General features: G+C 40.1%; 1 protein-coding gene across 1 annotated transcript; it reads left to right on the top strand.

Moving 5' to 3' along the window:
* Positions 1-367: 367 nt before the first annotated feature.
* LOC135545743 (T-cell surface antigen CD2-like) lies at positions 368-16,249 on the top strand. The gene is made up of 6 exons (XM_064973576.1): positions 368-644; positions 955-1,287; positions 1,658-1,912; positions 2,120-2,245; positions 15,233-15,346; positions 15,498-16,249. The coding sequence occupies exons 1-6, from the start codon at positions 596-598 to the stop codon at positions 15,509-15,511; spliced, it is 891 nt and encodes a 296-aa protein (XP_064829648.1). The 5' UTR covers positions 368-595; the 3' UTR covers positions 15,512-16,249.
* The last annotated feature ends 3,313 nt before the right edge of the window (positions 16,250-19,562 follow it).

Genomic DNA, 19,562 nt, shown 5'->3' with positions numbered 1-19,562 from the left:
TTCTCTCACCTCTCCTCCTCTCAAATTCCTGTCTTTCTACCTCTCTCTCACTTCTTCATTTGTTTTTTTTTAAATTATCACAACCTAAAATGGAGTGAAAGAACCTACTAATTTTGAAGAAGAAGGTAGTGTATTCATGTCAGTGTTGGACAGCAGTGTGTGAGAGCTGACCACTGCCCTGACACAACGGATGAGGTGTTATATTCTCCGGCTCCAACATCTCTTCTTCACACTCAAAAGTAGCCTCACTTATCACATACTATATTTGACATCCTGTCTAAATCCATCACACAGGAGACATGTAACCAGCCTGTCTGTTTATATAATGAAGAAGTGAGACTTTGATGACTTCGCCCTTCCTTCTTTCCTCTGAGTCAGAACCTATGATTAGGGTCAAAATTATACTTCTGCTGTTACTCTTCACAAACTGGGTGAATTCTTCTGAGTGGCAGGAACAGCTATCTCTCATACTATCCTTGCATTGGTTTTAAGACATTGCCAGATTATGGAAATGCAGCTCTGAATAGAAAATAGAGGACTTTGTCGAAGTACCAAAGTTAATTTTATAAACTGAGACCCTGCATTGTAAAGAGACATGGAGGCTGTTTTAAGACTGTTGTTGATCTCAGCAGGAGTGTCTCATGGTAAGAAACATCTTTATATGTGTTGGTTTCCCTCTTCTTTTATGCAGAATATAATATCAGTAGTCTTCTATACATGTAGCAGAAATGACGGATGGTGATAGACAATATCCAGAACACTGTAGAAGACAGTTGTCTCTTTACTCATTGTCCCATGATAATGATCACTGACTTAATGATCCCTATCACGTTGATGCTGTTGGTTTGGTTGTACTGTTAGCCGCTTGTATCCTTATCTGTAAAATGATACATGACTTGACATGGGTTAGAACAGTGATAGTCACTAGTGTCTATTTTTCTTCTTGATCATCAGGCTTGGAGTCTTCCTGTGATGCTAGACAGAATGGATCTCAGTGTTATGGAGCTCTGGGGGGAACTGTCTATCTCCAGCTGGCTGATACCATGGCATATATTCACTACTCATTTTATAAATGCTCAACTGGTTCTCAAACAGAGATACTGAAAACGAAGGGCACACTGTCTTCAATTAGTGTGTCTTTTATTACCAGACTACACTTCTTTATAAACAATGGGACATTGAGGTTAAATAACACACAAAGGAATGATTCTGGTGAATACCTGCTCGAAACATATGATTCAGAAGGGAAATCATCAGGGAGCAGAGGACTACAACTGTTCATCGAAGGTAAATAACTTACTTGCCATATAATTTTTTACAAATGATAACTTTCACAAGCTCTACATATTGCTCTGGCTAAACTACACATATGTGACTGCATAATAATCAAAATAATGAGAAATGCTTTTTATGTGTAGTCATTCAACAGGAGTCATTTTTATTTTCATAGTCTACTGTAGTTGGTACATGGAGTCATAACCACATCCATCAACATTAAATCATCTGATGGTTATTTGAAATACAGTCATTGTGTGTCATAAATCTGCTGCTCCTGTTGACTACAGTAGTTTCTGTGGCTTTCAAGAAGAATGGCTGTTGGTGTGTTGTAATGTGTTTTTCCCTCTTACTGCAGTTACATATCCTCCTTCCCCCACAGCTCCAGTGTCCAGTCCTCAGCTGTCCTCTGAGTGTCTGTCTCATGGAGAGATGAGGGTGTCCTGCTCCTCTGAGGGGGATGGTCCCCAGTACAGCTGGACTCTGGATGGACAGACGCTGAACGACACTGATGCCCCTCCTGATAATAAGACAAACACCGTCACTTTGAAGAAAGGCCTGTCAGGAAATCTCACCTGTACCGTCAGAAACAACATCAACCGTAATACTGTCAGCAGAAGAATCTCACACTGTTCAGGTAATCTACTGTTCAATTTACTTTGTTAAAAATACATTATGATCAACAATATCAAAGATTAATGATAATAATAATGATGATTATAATGATCAATGATCAATTCTTATCAATAAGAATTGACCTGTTTCAAAACAGCACTATCCATTTGCCAGTATTTACATGTATTTCAGATACAAATGTGATTACTGTTGTTTGGATTGCATACAGGGCTGATATATGATAACTGCACCTTATCCAACGGGATAAAGATATCAGAGTGGGTGAATACCCTATGTGTTGAGTCTACAACAGTGGCGACTGTGACTGAGGCCCCCACCAGTAAAACCTCCACTGGTAAGGGATAATGTTGATATTGATGATGATGATGATGATGTTTATTATTATTATGATGGACATCATGACCTCTAGGGTCGTTCCACAAAATGAGTCCCAAATTGATCTTTTCATCAATCTCGACCACATGGAGAATAAAATATTTCAGATTTTTATTTATTTATAAAAAGTTGCTAAAGTGCCAAAATGCAGCATTTTGACGTGTCCCTCTGTCACCCTCTGTGACCTCTAGGAACATTTTAACACACTTAATCCCAAAATGTCTCCCAAGTGTTCACCATTATTGTAAAGCCTTATTTTGTTGTTTTGACAAAGTAATTTCTGGGGATTTGTCTTTATTTCATGTGATTGTTAAAAACATATATTTTTTAACCTTATTAGGCAGACCTTATTATTATTTAATTAGGCAAGTCAGTTAAGAACAAATTCTTATTTACAATGACGTCCTACCAAAAGGCAAAAAGGCCTCCTGCGGGGACAGGGGCCTGGGGTTAAAATGAATACAAATATACAATATAAATAAAGGACCAAACACATCACAACAAGAGAGACAACACAACACTACATGAAGAGAGACCTAAGACAACAATTTAGCAAGGCAGCAACACATTACAACACAGCATGGTAGCAACACAACATAACAACAACATGGTAGCAGCACAACATGGTAGCAGCACAAAACATGGTACGAACATTATTGGGCACAGACAACAGCACAAAGGGCAAAAAGGTAGAGACAACAATACATCACACAAAGCAGCCACAACTGTCAGTAAGAGTGTCCAAGATTAAGTCTTTGAATGAAGAGATTGAGATAAAACCGTCCAGTTTGAGTGTTTGTTGCAGCTCGTTCCAGTCGCTAGCTGCAGTGAACTGAAAAGAGGAGCGACCCAGAGATGTGTGTGCTTTGGGGACTTTTTAAAGAATGTGACTGGCAGAGCCGGTGTTGTATCTGGAGGATGTGGGCTGCTGTAGATATCTCAGATAAACAGGAGTGAGGCCTAAGAGGGTTTGATTATTTAGCATCAACCAGTGGGTCTTGAGAGATGCCCAGTTTACAGAGGTGACCAGTTTACAGAGGACTATAGAGTGCAGTGATGTGTCCTATAAGGAGCATTGGTGGCAAATCTGATGGCCAAATGGTAAAGAACATCTAGCCACTCGAGAGATTAGTGAATAATTTTCAGGTTACACTACCCAAAAGGGACTCATTTCACAGAACGACCCTCTTGAAGTAGCAGCATCATAGCATTTGGCACATCTCAACTCACATATGTGATTCCTTTAAATGTTTTCTTGCCACCAGGGTTTATATATGTTAACTGTATTAATTGTTATTTATTAGGGATCCCCATTAGCTGTTGCCAAGGCAGCAGCTAGTTTTCCTGGAGACCAAACACATTAAGGACCGAAAGATAAACAGCAAGTCATATAACATTATTACACCACTACATATCTGCAATACAAAATGTAGAATAAGACCATACAACAATATTACAATGTACGTGTGTGAATAGTGCATGTGCTAGCGTTTGTGTGCGTTTGTCTGTACCTGTGTGTGTGTCTCTCACAGTAGCCACAGTTCCATAACCGCTAGCGGAACCCCCCCGCAACATCCAGGGAAAGTGCAGGGCGCCAAATTCAAAAGAACAAAAATGTCGTGATTAAAATTTCTCAAGCATGCAAGCATTTTACACAATTTTAAAGATAACATTTTCGTTAATCCAGCCACAGTGTCTGAATATAAAAAGGATTTACAGCGAAAGCACCACAAACGATTATGTTGAGTCACCACCAAGTCACAGAAAAACACAGCCATTTTTCCAACCAAAGAGAGGAGTCACAAAAAGCAGAATTAGAGATAAAATTAATCACTTACCTCTGATGATCTTCATCAGATGACCCTCATAGGATTTCATGTTACACAATACATGTATGTGTTGTTTGATAAAGTTCATATATATATCAAAAAATCTGAGTTTACATTGGCGCTTTACTTTCAGTATTTCTAAAACACGCGGTGATTGTGCAGAGAGCCACATCAATTTACAGAAATACTCATAATAAACATTGATAAAGATAGATTATTATACATGGAACTTTAGATACACTTCTCCTTAATGCAACCGCTGTGTCAGATTTCAAAAAACTTTACGGAGAAAGCAAACCATGCAATAATCTGAGTACAGCCTTTCGACAACAAAAAAGCCAAAAAGATACCCGACATATTGGATAGTCAACATTGCTCAGAAATAGCATTTGAAATATTCACTTACCTTTGATTATCTTCATCAGAATGCACTCCCAGGAATCCCAGTTGCACCATAAATGCTTGATTTCGATAATGTCCATCAGTTATGTCCAAATATCTTCTTTTGTTAGGGTCGTTTGATAAACAAATCCAAAAGCGCGTTCAGGCCGCGCCGAACGTCAGACGAAAAGTTCAAAAAGTTCCGTTACAGCCCGTAGAAATATGCCAAACCAAGTATGGAATCAATCTTTTGGATGTTTTTAACATAAAACTTCATTCATTTTCCAACCGGACAATTCCTTTGTCTGTACAAATGAAGTAGAACGTAGCTACCTTTCACGTGAGCACGCCAGACCGAGGCTGTGGCACTCTGCCAGACCACTACCTCAAAGAGCCCTTATGAGCCCCTCCTTTAGAGTATAATCCTCAAAACAGGTTCTAAATACTGTTGACATCTAGTGGAAGCCTTGGGAATTGAAACATAACTAATATCACACAGTATCTTCAATAGGGGCTAAGGTGATAAACTACAAACCTCAGATTTTCCACTTCCTGCTTGGATTTTTTCTCAGGTTTTTGCCTGCTGTATGAGTTCTGTTATGCTCACAGACATCATTCAAACAGTTTTAGAAACTTCAGTGTTTTCTATCCAGATTTTCTAATTATATGCATATTCTAGGTTTCACGGCTGAGTAGCAGGCAGCTTAATTTGGGCACGTTTTTCATCCAAGCTACCCAATACTGCCCCCTACTCCAAAGAAGTTAAACAGCCTGTCAACACTTCTTACAAAAACAGGTAGTGATGAAGTAAATCTCTCCTCCACTTTGAGCCATGAGAGATTGACATGCATATTATTAATGTTAGTTTTTACATTTACATTTAAGGGCCAGACAATCCAGTGTTACTTCAAGCAGTTTAGTCGCCTCAATTTACTCAATTTCCACATTATTCATTACAATATTTAGTTGAGGTTTAGTGAATGATTTGTCCCAAATACAATGCTTTTAGTTTTTTAAATATTTAGGACAAACGTATTCCTTGCCACCCATTCTGAAACTAACTGCAGCTTTTTGTTAATTGTTGCAGTCATTTCAATCGATGTAGTAGCTGACGTTGATATAGTGTTGAGTCATCCGCATACATAGACACATTGGCTATTTGAGCCAGTAAAGTTTTTTTTCACTGGCTCAAATCTTTTTCCTTTTTTTCCTATGGGTAGCGGGATTACTTTTGCTTATCTCCAGGTCTCCAGGTCTGAGGGCACACACTTTCTAGTAGGCTTAACAATATGTCAAATAGGAGTGGCAATATTGTTCGCTATTATCCTCAGTCATTTTCCATCCAAGTTGTCAGACCCCGGGGTCTTGTCATTGTTGATAGACAACAATAATTTTTTCACCTCTTCCACACTCATTTTACGGAATTCAAAATTACAATGCTTGTCTTTCATAATTTGTTCAGTTATGCTAGGATGTGTAGTGTTGGCATTTGTTGCTGGCATGTCATGCGTAAGTTTTCTAATCTTGCCAATTAAGAAATCATTAAAGTAGTTGTCAATATAAGTGGGTTTTGTGATGAATGAGCCATCTGATTCAATGAATGTTGGAGCTGAGTCCGCCTTTTTTTCCCAACATTTCATTTGTAAGGTGTTCCAAACGTTATTACTATCCATGTTTATGTCATATATCTTTGTTTCATGGTATAGATTCTTCATATTTTTATTCAGTTTAGTCACATGATTTCTCAATTTGCAGTACGTTTGCCAACCGGTTGTGCAGCCAGACTTATTTGCCATTCCTTTTGCAACATCCGTCTCAGCTATACCATTTTTCAATTTCTCGCCAATCCAAGGAGATTAAAAATTTCTTCAGTCATTTTCTTAATGGGTGCATGCATCATAACTGGAATAAGCAATTTCATAAATGTGTCAAGTGCAGCATCTGGTTGCTCCTCATTGCACCACAGACCAGCAAATCTTTTTTACATCATCAACATAAGAATCACTACAATACTTATCGTATGACCTCTTATGCCCTATATTAGGCCCACCATTTGGAACTTTGGTTTTCCGATATGTGGCTACTATATTGTGATCACTACATCCAATGGATTTGGAAATTGCTTTAAAGTGAATTTCTGCTAATTTAGTAAAGATGTGATACATGATGATGATTTAATTCCTGTGCTGTTTATATATATACCTTAATGCAACCGCTGTGTCTGATTTCAAAAAAACTTTAAGGAATAAGCAAACCATGCATTCAAAATAGTCAAAATAGCCGCCATGTTGGTGTCAACATAAACAAGAATTTACATGATAACTATTCCCTTACCTTTGATGATCTTCATCAGAAAACCTCCCAGGAATCCCAGGTCCACAATAAATGTTTGTTTTGTTCGAGAATGTCCGTTATTGATGTCCAAATACCTCCTTTTTTTAGCGTGTTTGGTATACATATCCAAACGCTCATTCTGGTCAGCATTACGTCGGACAAAAACTTTAAAAAATTATATTACAGGTCGAAGAAATATTTCAAACTAAGTACAGAATCAATCATTAGGATGTTTTTAACATATAGCTTCAATAAAGTTCCAACTGGAGTATTCCTTTGTGCCTTGATGAGCAATGGAATGCAAGTGGATACCATGAGGAATGCGCGTGATCAGAAAATAGCTGCCTGCCAGTCACCTGATACATTCTGCTCTCATTCATTCCCACAACACAGTAGAAGTCTCATTCAAATTTCTATAGACGGTTGACATCTAGTGGAAGCCCTCGGAAGTGCAACATCATTAATATCTCAAGGGGATTTCAATGGGAACTGTGGTGAATTCATACCAAGCTCAGATTTCTCACTTCCTGTTTTGATTTTGCCTGCAATATGAGTTCTGTTATATTCACAGACATCATTCAAACAGTTTTAGAAACTTTCGAGTGTTTTCTATCCAATAATAATAATAATGATATGCATATATTTGCAACTGAGACTGAGCAGCAGGTCATTTACTTTGGGCGCCTTCATCCAAGCTACTCAATACTGCCCCACAGCCATAAGAATTTAACTACCCTGGTAACCTGAACCAGGTTGCAGGCGCTAGTTACAGTTTGAAGATTTTGTGGGGAACTTGTTGAAAGTCAGCCAATATTGAAATCACCCAGAAAATATACCTCTCTGTTGATATCACATACATTATCAAGCCAGATTGCAAGATGGCGCCGACAGACATGGCAGCTCTGCTTCTAGCTCCTAAGCAACTCTGCAGTATCTAGTTTTTTTGTGTGCTATTTCTTATTTTATTAGCCTAGAACTTTTTTTGTGTCATTTTATACAGCCGGAAAAACCTTTTGCAAATCAGAGAGGCGGTAAATCACCAGCATTACGATCAGGATTTTCCCAAATTGGATCCTTTATTTGTAACCCAGGGCAATTGAACTTATCCCAGAGGCTGCAACAAGAAGATGCAGAGGGTGAAGAGGTATTCGGAGTGGACTTCTAGTTCCACTCAGGAGGCTTGCAAACCATTCCCTGCTTCCGAGTATTTTACCTGCTAATGTCCAGTCTCTGGACAATAAAGTAGACGAGCTCAGGGCGAGGATCTCCTTCCAGAGAGACATCAGGGACCATAATATACTCTGTTTCACAGAATCATTGCTCTCTCTGGATATACTGTCCCTATCCATACAGCCAGCTGGGTTCTCAGTACATTGCGCATACAGGGTAAAATAACTCTCCGGGAAGAAGAAATGCAGTGGTATATGTTTCATGATTTACTACTCATGGTGTGATTCTGATAATGTAGAAAAAGTAATTTTGTTCACCTGAGCTAGTATACCTCACAATAAAATGCAGACCGTATTACCTCCCAAGATAATTATCTTCGGTTATAGTCACAGCCGTGAATATTCCCATTCAAGCCGATACCATGGAACTACACAAGACTTTTTGCAAACTGGAAACCACATGTCCTGAGGCCGTGCCATCCTTCGAACTCAGTGCTTCTTTGCTTCATGAGAAAATCAAAATAAATCAGCCAAGACCTCAGAAAAAGTTTTAGACCTCCACATGTGTGGTTCATTTTTGGAAGAAATTTCCAAATGCCTGAAGGTACCACGTTGATCTGTACAAACAATAGTACACAAGTATAAACACCATGGGACCACACAGCCGTCATACCGCTGTAACGATTTTCTTCATCCGATGAGGAAAGATCAGACCAAAACGCAGCGTAGTAAGTGTCCATTTTAATGAAAGAAAACTGAACACCGAATACAAAATAACCAAAGTGAAACAACGAAAATCGAAACAGTCCTATCAGGTGACAAATCACAAAACAGGAAACAACTACTCAAAAATACCAGGTGGGAACAGGTTACCTAAGTATGGTTCTCAATCAGAGACAATGAATGACAGCTGCCTCTGACTGGGAACCATACCAGGCCAAGCACAGAAATACAAAACATAGAACAAAACATAGAATGCCCACACCAAGTCACGCCCTGACCAAACCAACATAGAGACATAAAAATGGAACTAAGGTCAGGATGTGACAACCGCTCAGGAAGGAGACGCATTCTGTCTCCTAGAGATGAACATACTTTGGTGCGAAAAGTGCAAATCAATCCCAGAACAACAGCAAGGGACCTTGTGAACATGCTGGAGGAAACTGGTACAAAAGTATCTATATCCAGAGTAAAACGAGTCCTATATCAACATAACATGCAAGGCCGCTCAGCAAGGAAGAAGCCACTGCTCCAAAACCGCCATAAAAAAGCCGGACTACGGTTTGCAACTGCACATGGGGACAAAGATCGTAATTTTTGTTGAAATGCCATCTGGTCTGAGGAAACAAAAATAGAACTGTTTGGCCATAATGACCATCTTTATGTTTGGAGGCTTGCAAGCTGAAGAACACCATCCCAACCGTGAAGCACGGGGGTGGCAGCATCATGTTGTGGGAGTGCTTTGCTGCAGGAGTGACTGGTGCACTTCACAAAATAGATGGCTTCATGAGGAAGGACAATTATGTGGATATGTTGAAGCAACATCTCAAGACATCAGTCTGGAATTTAAAGCTTGGTTGTAAATGGGTATTCAAAATGCACAATAGCCCCAGGCATACTTCCAAAGTTGTGGCAAAATGGCTTAAGAACAACAAAGTCAAGGTATTGGAGTGGCTATCACAAAGCCCTGACCTCAATCCTATAGAACATTTGTGGGCAGAACTGAAAAAGCGTGTGCGAGCATGGAGGCCGACAAACCTGACTCAGTTACACCAGCTCTGTCAGGAGGAATGGGCCAAAATTCACCCTAAGGTTGTGAGAATCTTGTGGAAGGCTCCCTGAAAGGTTTGACCCAAGAAAAACAATTTCAAGGCAATGCTACCAAATACTAATTGAGTGTATGTCAACTTCTGACCCCCTGGGAATGTGATGAAAGAAAGAAATGCTGAAATAAATAATTCTCTCTACTATTATTCTGACATTTCACATTCTTAAAATAAAGTGGTGATCCTAACTGACCTAAAACAGGGAATTTTTTCAGGTATTTAATGTTGGGAATTGTGAAATCCTGAGTTTAATGTATTTGGCTAAGGTGTATGTAAACTTCCGAATTCAACTGTAGACGCGGACACGGTGACTGACTTCATCAAGAAGTGTACAGGTGATTTTGTTCGTACTGTGACTATTAATACCTACCCAAACCAGAAACCTTGGATAGATGGCAGCATCCGTTCAAAACTGAAAGCGTGAACCACTGCATTTAACCATTTCAAGGTGACTGGGAATATGGTTGAATACCAGCAGTGTAGTTATTCCCTCCGTAAAGCAATCAAATTGGCAACACGTCAGTACAGTGCCGGCCCAGACGGCATCCCTAGCAGGTTCCTCAGAGCAGGCGCAGACCAGCTGGCTTGAGTATTTACAGACATATTCAATCTCTCCCTATCCCAGTTTGCTTCAAGATGTCCACCATTGCTCCTGTACACAAGAAAGTAAAGGTAACAGAACTAAATGACTACCACCCCTTAGCACTCACTTCTGTCATCATCTTGGAGAGGCTAGTTAAGGATCAAATGATCTCTACCTTACACCCTAGACCCACTTCAATTTGCATAGATCGACAGACGATGCCATTGCCATCGCACTGCACACTGCCCTATCCCGTGGACTTCAGGAAACAGCAGTGGGTTGCATGCCCCTATCCACATCGACAGGACCACAGTGGAGAAGGTGAAAAGTTTCAAGTTCATCTGCGTACACATCACTGACAATCTGAAATTGTCCACCCACACAGACAGTGTGGTGAAGAAGGCACAACTGTACAAAACAGGTGCACCAAGAGAGAGACTGAAAAACATCTCTCTCAAGACCATCAGACTGTTAAATAGCCATCACTAGCCGACTACCACCCGGATGCTCAACTGAATATATGTATATACTGTATTCTATTCTACTGTATTTTAGTCAATGCCACTCTGACATTGCTCGTTCTAATATTTATATATTTCTTATTTCCATTCTTTTACATTTAGATATGTGTATTGTTAGATACTACTGCACTGTTGGCACTAGGAACACAAGCATTTCACTAAACCCGCAATAACATCTGCTAAATATGTGTATGTGACTAATAAAATTTGATTTGATTTCACACATATTATCTAGATAGTGACTGTTAGGACTTGTGGTCAGTAGCAGCTTCCCACAATAATGGAATTTAGGTTAGGCAGATTAACCTGTAGCCATAGTATTTCCACAGTATTTAATATGAATTTTTTTATAAGCTTTAAAGGTATGTGCTTCTGAATATAGGCTGCAACACCACCCCATTGATATTTCTGTCCATTCTGTAGATGTTATAACCATGTATTGCTTCCACTGTATTATCAAAAAATTATCTAAGTGAGTTTCAGAATATGTATGTCATCTGTTACTAGCAAGTTTTTGATTTCATGAACCTTGTTTCTTAGGCTACATACAGTGCATTCGGAAAGTGTTCCAACCCCATTACTTTTTCCACATTATGTTACGTTACAGCCTTATTCTAAAATGGATACAATCGTTTTTTTCCCCCTCATCAATCTACACACATTACCCCATAATGACAAAGCAAAAACAGGTATTTATTATATTTACATTCAGACCCTTTACTCAGAACTTTGTTGAAGCAACCTTGGCAGCGATTACAGCCTCAAGTATTCTTGGGTATGACGCTACAAGCTTGGCACACCTGTATTTGGGGAGTTCCTCCCATTCAACTCTGCAGATCCTCTCAAGCTCTGTCAGGTTGTATGGGGAGCATCGCTGCAGAGATCTTTTGAGGTCTCTCCAGAGACATATGATCGGGTTCAAGTCCGGGCTCTGCCTGAGCCACTCAAATATTTTTGGAGACTGTCCTGAAGCCACTCCTGCGTTGTCTTGGCTGTGTGCTTTGGGTTGTTGTCCTGTTAGAAGGTGAACCTTCGCCCGTGTCTGAGGACCTGAGCGCTCTGGAGCAGGTTTTCACCAAGGATCGCTCTTGTACTTTGTGTATTCTAGACATGATGCTTGGCATTCAGGCCAAAGAGTATAATCTTTGTTTCATCAGACCAGAGAATCTTGTTTCTCATGGTCTGAAAGTCTTTAGGTGCCTTTTGGCAAACTCCAAGCAGGCTGTGATGTGCCTTTTACTGAGAGTGGCTATCATGTGCCTTTTACTGAGGATTGGCTTCCGTCTGGCCACTCTACCATAAAGGCCTTATTGGTGGAGTGCTGCAGAGATGGTTGTCCTTCTGGAAGGTTCTTCCATCTCCACAGAGGAACTCTGGAGCTCTTTCAGTGACAGTTTGATTCTTGGTCACCTCCTTGACCAAGGCTCTACTCCCCCGATTGATCTGTTTGGCCAGGTTGCCAGCTCTAGGAAGACCTTAACGACATCACGGTACCACGTTCCCCAAGGGCACCCCCCCCCACGCTCAACTCAAAAGATGGCGCACAGAATGCAAAAATATTCTTAGAAATATTTAACCTCCACACATTAACTCCACACATTAACAAATAGCTCAAATGAAAGATAAACACCTTGTTCATCTACCCAGCAAGTCAGATTTCTAAAATGTTTTACGGCGAAAACATAGCACATATGTATATCAAACCACCACAAAGACACATACAATATGTAGCCATTTTGTCAAACAAAAGATGCAATCACAAACGCAGGATTAAAAGAAAAATATTTCACTAACCTTTTGAAAATCTTCATCAGATGACAGTAATAGGACATGTTACACAGTACATTTATGTTTTTTTCAATAATATGCAATTTATATCCATAAATCTCCGTTTACATTGAGCCATGTTCAAAAAATGCTACAGAAATGTACGGAGAAATTATAGATTATAGAAATTATAGATAACTAAATATACATGTTCTACATATAGTTAGAAAGATACACTGCTTCTTAATGCAACCGCTGGACATTTATTTTTAACGTTACAGAAACATTCACTAGGCAATAATCTGAGGCGGATACACAGACTTAAGCAATATTTCTCTGCTATGTTGGAGTCAACAGAAATACAAAATTACCACATAAATATTCCCTTACCTTTGATGGTCTTCGATCAGAATGTAGTGGAAGGAGTCAAACTTACCCAATACATCGTTTGGTTTCAAGTTGTGTGTCTCTGTATTAGCATATGCTAACAGCTTCAGCTGAAATGCACCCAAAATGACTTCTGGTCCCAAACAGTTGCGCATCAAAACTTCAAAATTACATATTATATGTCGACTAAACTTGTCAAACTAAGTGCAGAATTAAGCTTTAGGATGTTATTAATGTACAAAACAATTGGCGATTCGACCGAAAGAACGCAACTCTTCTCAGACGACCTGGAACAAAGGAATCACCTGTATACAATTGCGCCAGGACGCACAGATATTTTCCCGTGACACGTCAGTATTTTGCCTGCCAACGGGTCAAACTTCGCGGGATTTTCCCCATTACTCGCTCTATTGAAAGAACACATCCCGCCGAAGACACAGAAACTGATCCCAGATCCGTAGCTGGTTGGGAAGGGTGGAGGCGATGACGTCAAAGTTGGCCCAACTTTCCTGATGAGAGAGAGAGAGTTTGGGAGAATGGCTGCCCTGTGAGTTCTGCTTTACATACAGACATAATTTGAACAGTTTTAGAAGCTTTAGAGTGTTTTCTATTCAATAATTATTATTATATGCATATATTATATATGATATATTATTTTCTGTTTACTATGGGCACGCAATTCCTCCAAAGGGGGCAGTATTGTCCCTAGCCTTAACAGGTTTTAAATGCTGCAGAAATGTTTTAGTACTCTTCCCCAGATCTGTGCCTCAACACAATCCTGTCTCAGAGCTCTACGGACAATTCCTTCGACCTCATGGTTTGGTTTTTGCTCTGACATTCACTGTCAACTGTGGGACCTTAAATAGAATGGAATGTGCATTTCCAAATCATTTACATTACATTTAAGTCATTTAGCAGACGCTCTTATCCAGAGCGACTTACAAATTGGTGAATTCACCTTCTGACATCCAGTGGATCAGCCACTTTACAATAGTGCATCTAAATCATTTAAGGGGGGGGGTGAGAAGGATTACTTATCCTATCCTAGGTATTCCTTGAAGAGGTGGGGTTTCAGGTGTCTCCGGAAGGTGGTGATTGACTCCGCAAATCATGCCCAATCAATGTAATTGTCCATAGATGGACTCTAATCAAGTTGTGGAAACATCTCAAGGACGATCAATGGAAACAGGATACACACATCTCATAGGGGTCTGAATACTTATGTATTTTTGGTCTGCAGTCCTCTGCATGCAAACAGTTGCTACATTGAAAGTCTGGGCAGTCAACATTGTCTCAGAATAAAGCAAAATAAACACAGCTCCTGCACCATTGAAAATTTTCAATAATGACCTCCATCTGAGAAATATGGCCAGCTAGGCTTCTGTGTCTCTCTCCTTACAGGATGAACAAATGAACAAAAAGAGTTCACAATAATGGCAAAATCCAAAAAGCAGAAATATGTTTCCTCCTTTAAATCCACACGAAAGCAGTGTCTTTGCACATACTATTGGTCACAGCATCAGTTAATGCTGGTAGCCATACAATGCAGCTCCAGCCAGGTCATGTTGCAGGGAAAAGGCAACAGGCAGCAGGGAATCCAGCCACAATTAGTGTGGGAAACGTCTGAGGTCCCAGACACAAGGGTTGGGAAACCTTGCTAGCTTGATACTGATAGCTACCAGCTAGGCTAGTAGCTAAGCTACGGTAAACAACTTCAGGCTTTTTGGTCTGGCAGGATCCCAGGACAGATTGTAGCTGTCACAGCAGCTGAGGCTAACCGCGATGCAGGATCCAAAGTAAAAAAGTATGTAAATTAAACTTTGCAAGGAAACACTGTCGCAACTTTCAAAAACAATAAACTGAGGAGACAAAGTTTTCAGGGATTGAGGCTAATAATACCCTACAACAGTTGCCCCCACAACTGTGATAGAGGTAACCACTGGTAAGATGCATGAAACCTTAGGAATTGCTCAACACAATCAATTATTTTACTGCAGTCTCCCTTCATCAGCACATTCAGCAGAAATCTCCTCATGGGCTGGTAGGTTTTATGTTAAAGGCAGATCTTACTGCAGTTCATGTTTATGGGTTATATTAATTCACTGATTAGTTAATATAGGTCTTATATCGTCTCCCTTCTGTCCCCCAGGATCAGGGTTCAATGTGTTTGTTTATTTCCAACTTGCTGAAGTCTTCATTCTGCTGATAATCTGTCTGGGATCATACTGGTTTTACAAGAAGAAAACCTGTCCTCAAGAACAAGGTCAGTAATCCATCACTGTACCTTTGTTTAACGTATTTTGTCTGATAAGTAACATTGTATTATTATTCTTAATTCGCTCTCTCCCCCCTCTCTCTCTCTCTCTCTCTCGCTCTCTCTCTCTCTCTCGCTCACTCTCTTTTTCTCTCTCCAGATGATGGTGAGTAAGCAGAGTGTTTGCAGTCTCTCAGGTTGATCATGGTGGGACTCTAAGAGGGGTGTTGATGTTATGAAAGTTGCCATGGAGACCATGACTAATGATGATGTTATACTGCTTATTGCTGTTTTACTCTTAATCAAGCTCAAACTCAAAGCACAGTCACGTATTTAGTTATTTTTACATATGTCTTCATAGTTTCATAATGTTCCATCAGACCTGCCCTTAACAAAGTTATAATGAATGATCTATGCGATGGTATTTATTTAATGGATTTTAACTCTTGAATTGTAGTGTTTTAGGGGTTTTTCATTTGTACATACAGTTTTTTATAAACTAATGAAAATGCTATTGTGTTTTTGAAAATACATTTTCTTTCATATTCGAATGTGACCTAAAGCCTTCACAAACAGATTTGTATTTTGCGAGAGCAGATATGTGGAGTTCAAAAGGTACCTGCACTCAAAACTATGAAACGGAATGCAAAAATAATGCACTTCATTTAATCAATGTTCCAAAGAATACAAAAGGTTCTAGAAAACAAAAACAGAGGATGCATTTTGACCACATGTTTTTATTAGTGCTAGGGAACTGTAACAGACACTTCCATTCTTACTGTAACTTCATGTTTTGATTTGATGTGGTATTTGTGCGATTTTGAATGCATTGAAATAAAATCAAGCTACTTTTGAAACATTCTGGACCTTCAGAATGGCACCAAAGGAGATTGTCGTTTTACGATCCCATAACCAATTGTGCTATTATGTATGTTTTTTCACGTTATTTTGAACATAATGTTTCTCTCATTGTGTCTTATGACCGAAAAAAGCTTCTAGATGTCAGAACAGCGATATGTCACCCCATGCTGGTGGAATACTTTTCCTTCAACGAGAAGGAAGGGGTGGATTTATTTCAGACGCCTGACAAGACCCTCATCCCCGTCATTCACAGGAGAAAGAGACAGGGGTATTGGGGACAAAGGTCTGGGTGCCTTGTAAGGAGGGTAGGCTACCTTTACCATCGGTCCTATTAGCCAACATACAATCAATCGATAATAAAATAGACAAGCTGCGATCATGTATATCCACCAACCGGACTGTCACAATGTATAATGATAGGAGACAGGCGCAGGAATACGAAATAGGGTTTTTCTATTTCTCCAGCCAAAATAGAGTACATCATGAACATGAAGCCCAAAACAAACAAGTACATATATAACACAGGGCTGTAACCCAAACAAAGAGTGAGGTGTAACCCTCTAATAAATACACTGGACGAGACCCGTAATAACAATACACGAGATCAGACCCGTAATAACAATACACGGGAAGAGACCCGTAATAACAATACACGGGAAGAGACCCGTAATAACATATCACGGGAAGAGACCCGTAATAACAATACACGGGAAGAGACCTGTAATAACAATACACGGGAAGAGACCTGTAATAACAATACACGGGAAGAGACCTGTAATAACAATACACGGGAAGAGACCTGTAATAACAATACACGGGAAGAGACCCGTAATAACAATACACGGGAAGAGACCTGTAATAACAATACACGGGAAGAGACCTGTAATAACAATACACGGGAAGAGACCTGTAATAACAATACACGGGAAGAGACCCGTAATAACAATACACGGGAAGAGACCCGTAATAACAATACACGGGAAGAGACCTGTAATAACAATACACGGGAAGAGACCCGTAATAACAATACACGGGAAGAGACCCGTAATAACAATACACGGGAAGAGACCTGTAATAACAATACACGGGAAGAGACCTGTAATAACAATACACGGGAAGAGACCTGTAATAACAATACACGGGAAGAGACCTGTAATAACAATACACGGGAAGAGACCCGTAATAACAATACACGGGAAGAGACCTGTAATAACAATACACGGGAAGAGACCCGTAATAACATATCACGGGAAGAGACCTGTAATAACAATACAAGAGACCTGTAATAACGGGAAGAGACCCGTAATAACAATACACGGGAAGAGACCTGTAATAACAATACACGGGAAGAGACCCGTAATAACAATACAAGAGACCCGTAATAACAATACACGAGAAGAGACCCGTAATAACAATACACGGGAAGAGACCTGTAATAACAATACACGGGAAGAGACCCGTAATAACATATCACGGGAAGAGACCTGTAATAACAATACACGGGAAGAGACCCGTAATAACAATACACGGGAAGAGACCCGTAATAACATATCACGGGAAGAGACCTGTAATAACAATACACGGGAAGAGACCTGTAATAACAATACACGGGAAGAGACCCGTAATAACATATCACGGAAGAGACCTGTAATAACAATACACGGGAAGAGACCTGTAATAACAATACACGGGAAGAGACCCGTAATAACAATACACGGGAAGAGACCCGTAATAACATATCACGGGAAGAGACCTGAAATAACAATACACGGGAAGAGACCCGTAATAACATATCACGGGAAGAGACCTGTAATAACAATACATGGGAAGAGACCCGTAATAACAATACACGGGAAGAGACCTGTAATAACATATCACGGGAAGAGACCTGTAATAACAATACACGGGAAGAGACCTGTAATAACAATACACGGGAAGAGACCTGTAATAACAATACACGGGAAGAGACCCGTAATAACAATACTGTCACGACTTCTTCTCGGCGTTCGACGTCACCGGTCTTCTAGTCATCATTGATCCTTTTTTCATTTTCCATTGGTTTTGTCTTGTCTTCCCACACACCTGTTCTCAATCCCATTCATTACCTGTTGTGTATATAACCCTCTGTTTCCCCTCATGTCTTTGTCAGAGATTGTTTTATTGTCAGTGTAGTGTGTTTGTTGTATATGTGCGCGTCGGGTCCTTGTACCCATGTTTGTTTGTTATGTACTGTTAGTGTTATGGAGCATACTCCGTGGACTTTATTAAAAGACTCCATTTTACACTCCATTTGACTCTCCTGCGCCTGACTTCCCTGCCACCTATTACACCTATGCATGACAAATACACGGGAAGAGACCTGTAATAACAATACACGGGAAGAGACCCGTAATAACAATACACCGGAAGAGACCCGTAATAACAATACACGGGAAGAGACCTGTAATAACAATACACGGGAAGAGACCTGTAATAACAAGTGCACACTAACACGGTAACACGCAAGCCGATACAAGAGAGCACAGGTACTCACAAGACCAACGGACATGGTAAAATAATCAGCAAGGACAATGGGGAACAGAGGGCACATATATACACATACTAATCAGGGAGAATGTGCTTAATGAGACAAGACAGTCCTGGGTTGGGGGTAATCATTCAGTTTAGTAATGCCTAGAAGGTGGGTGACGTAGACCTTCGGAGCTGGTGAACGGAATGAGCAGCAGTACCGGGGGAATCCGTGACAGGGACATTAAAAAAATGTAATATCTTATGTTTCATCCGAGTCGTGGGTGAACGGAATGAGCAGCAATACCGGGGGGATCCGTGACAGGGACATTAAAAAATGTAATATCTTATGTTTCATCCGAGTCGTGGGTGAACGACGACATGAATAACATACAGCTTACAAGCTTTTTCGATAGGATAGAACAGCGACCTCTGGTAAGACAAGGGGTGGCGGTCTATGCATATTTGTAAACAACAGCTGGTGCACAAAATCTAAGGAAATCTGGCGGTCTTGCTCTCCTGAGGTAGAGTATCTCATCATAAGCTGTAGACCACACTATTTACCAAGAGAGTTTTCATCTGTATTTTTCGTAGCTGTCTATATACCATCACAAACCGAAGCTGGCTAAAACTAAAACCGCACTCAATGAGCTGTATACGGCCATAAGCAAACAGGAAAATGCTCATCCAGAGGCGGTGCTCCTGGTGGCCGGGGACATTAATGCAGGGAAACTGAAATCTGTTTGGTCTCATTTCTACCAGTATGTTAAATGTGCAACCAGATGGAAAACAACTCTACACCACATTTACTCCAAACACAGGGACATGTACAAAGCTCTCCCTCACCCTCCATTTG

Source organism: Oncorhynchus masou, chromosome 9 (genome assembly GCF_036934945.1).
Source record: "Oncorhynchus masou masou isolate Uvic2021 chromosome 9, UVic_Omas_1.1, whole genome shotgun sequence".
In the NCBI taxonomy this organism is placed as follows: domain Eukaryota; kingdom Metazoa; phylum Chordata; class Actinopteri; order Salmoniformes; family Salmonidae; genus Oncorhynchus; species Oncorhynchus masou.
Note: the sequence above shows the minus strand (reverse complement) of the source record. Positions and strands in the feature narration are given on the sequence as shown.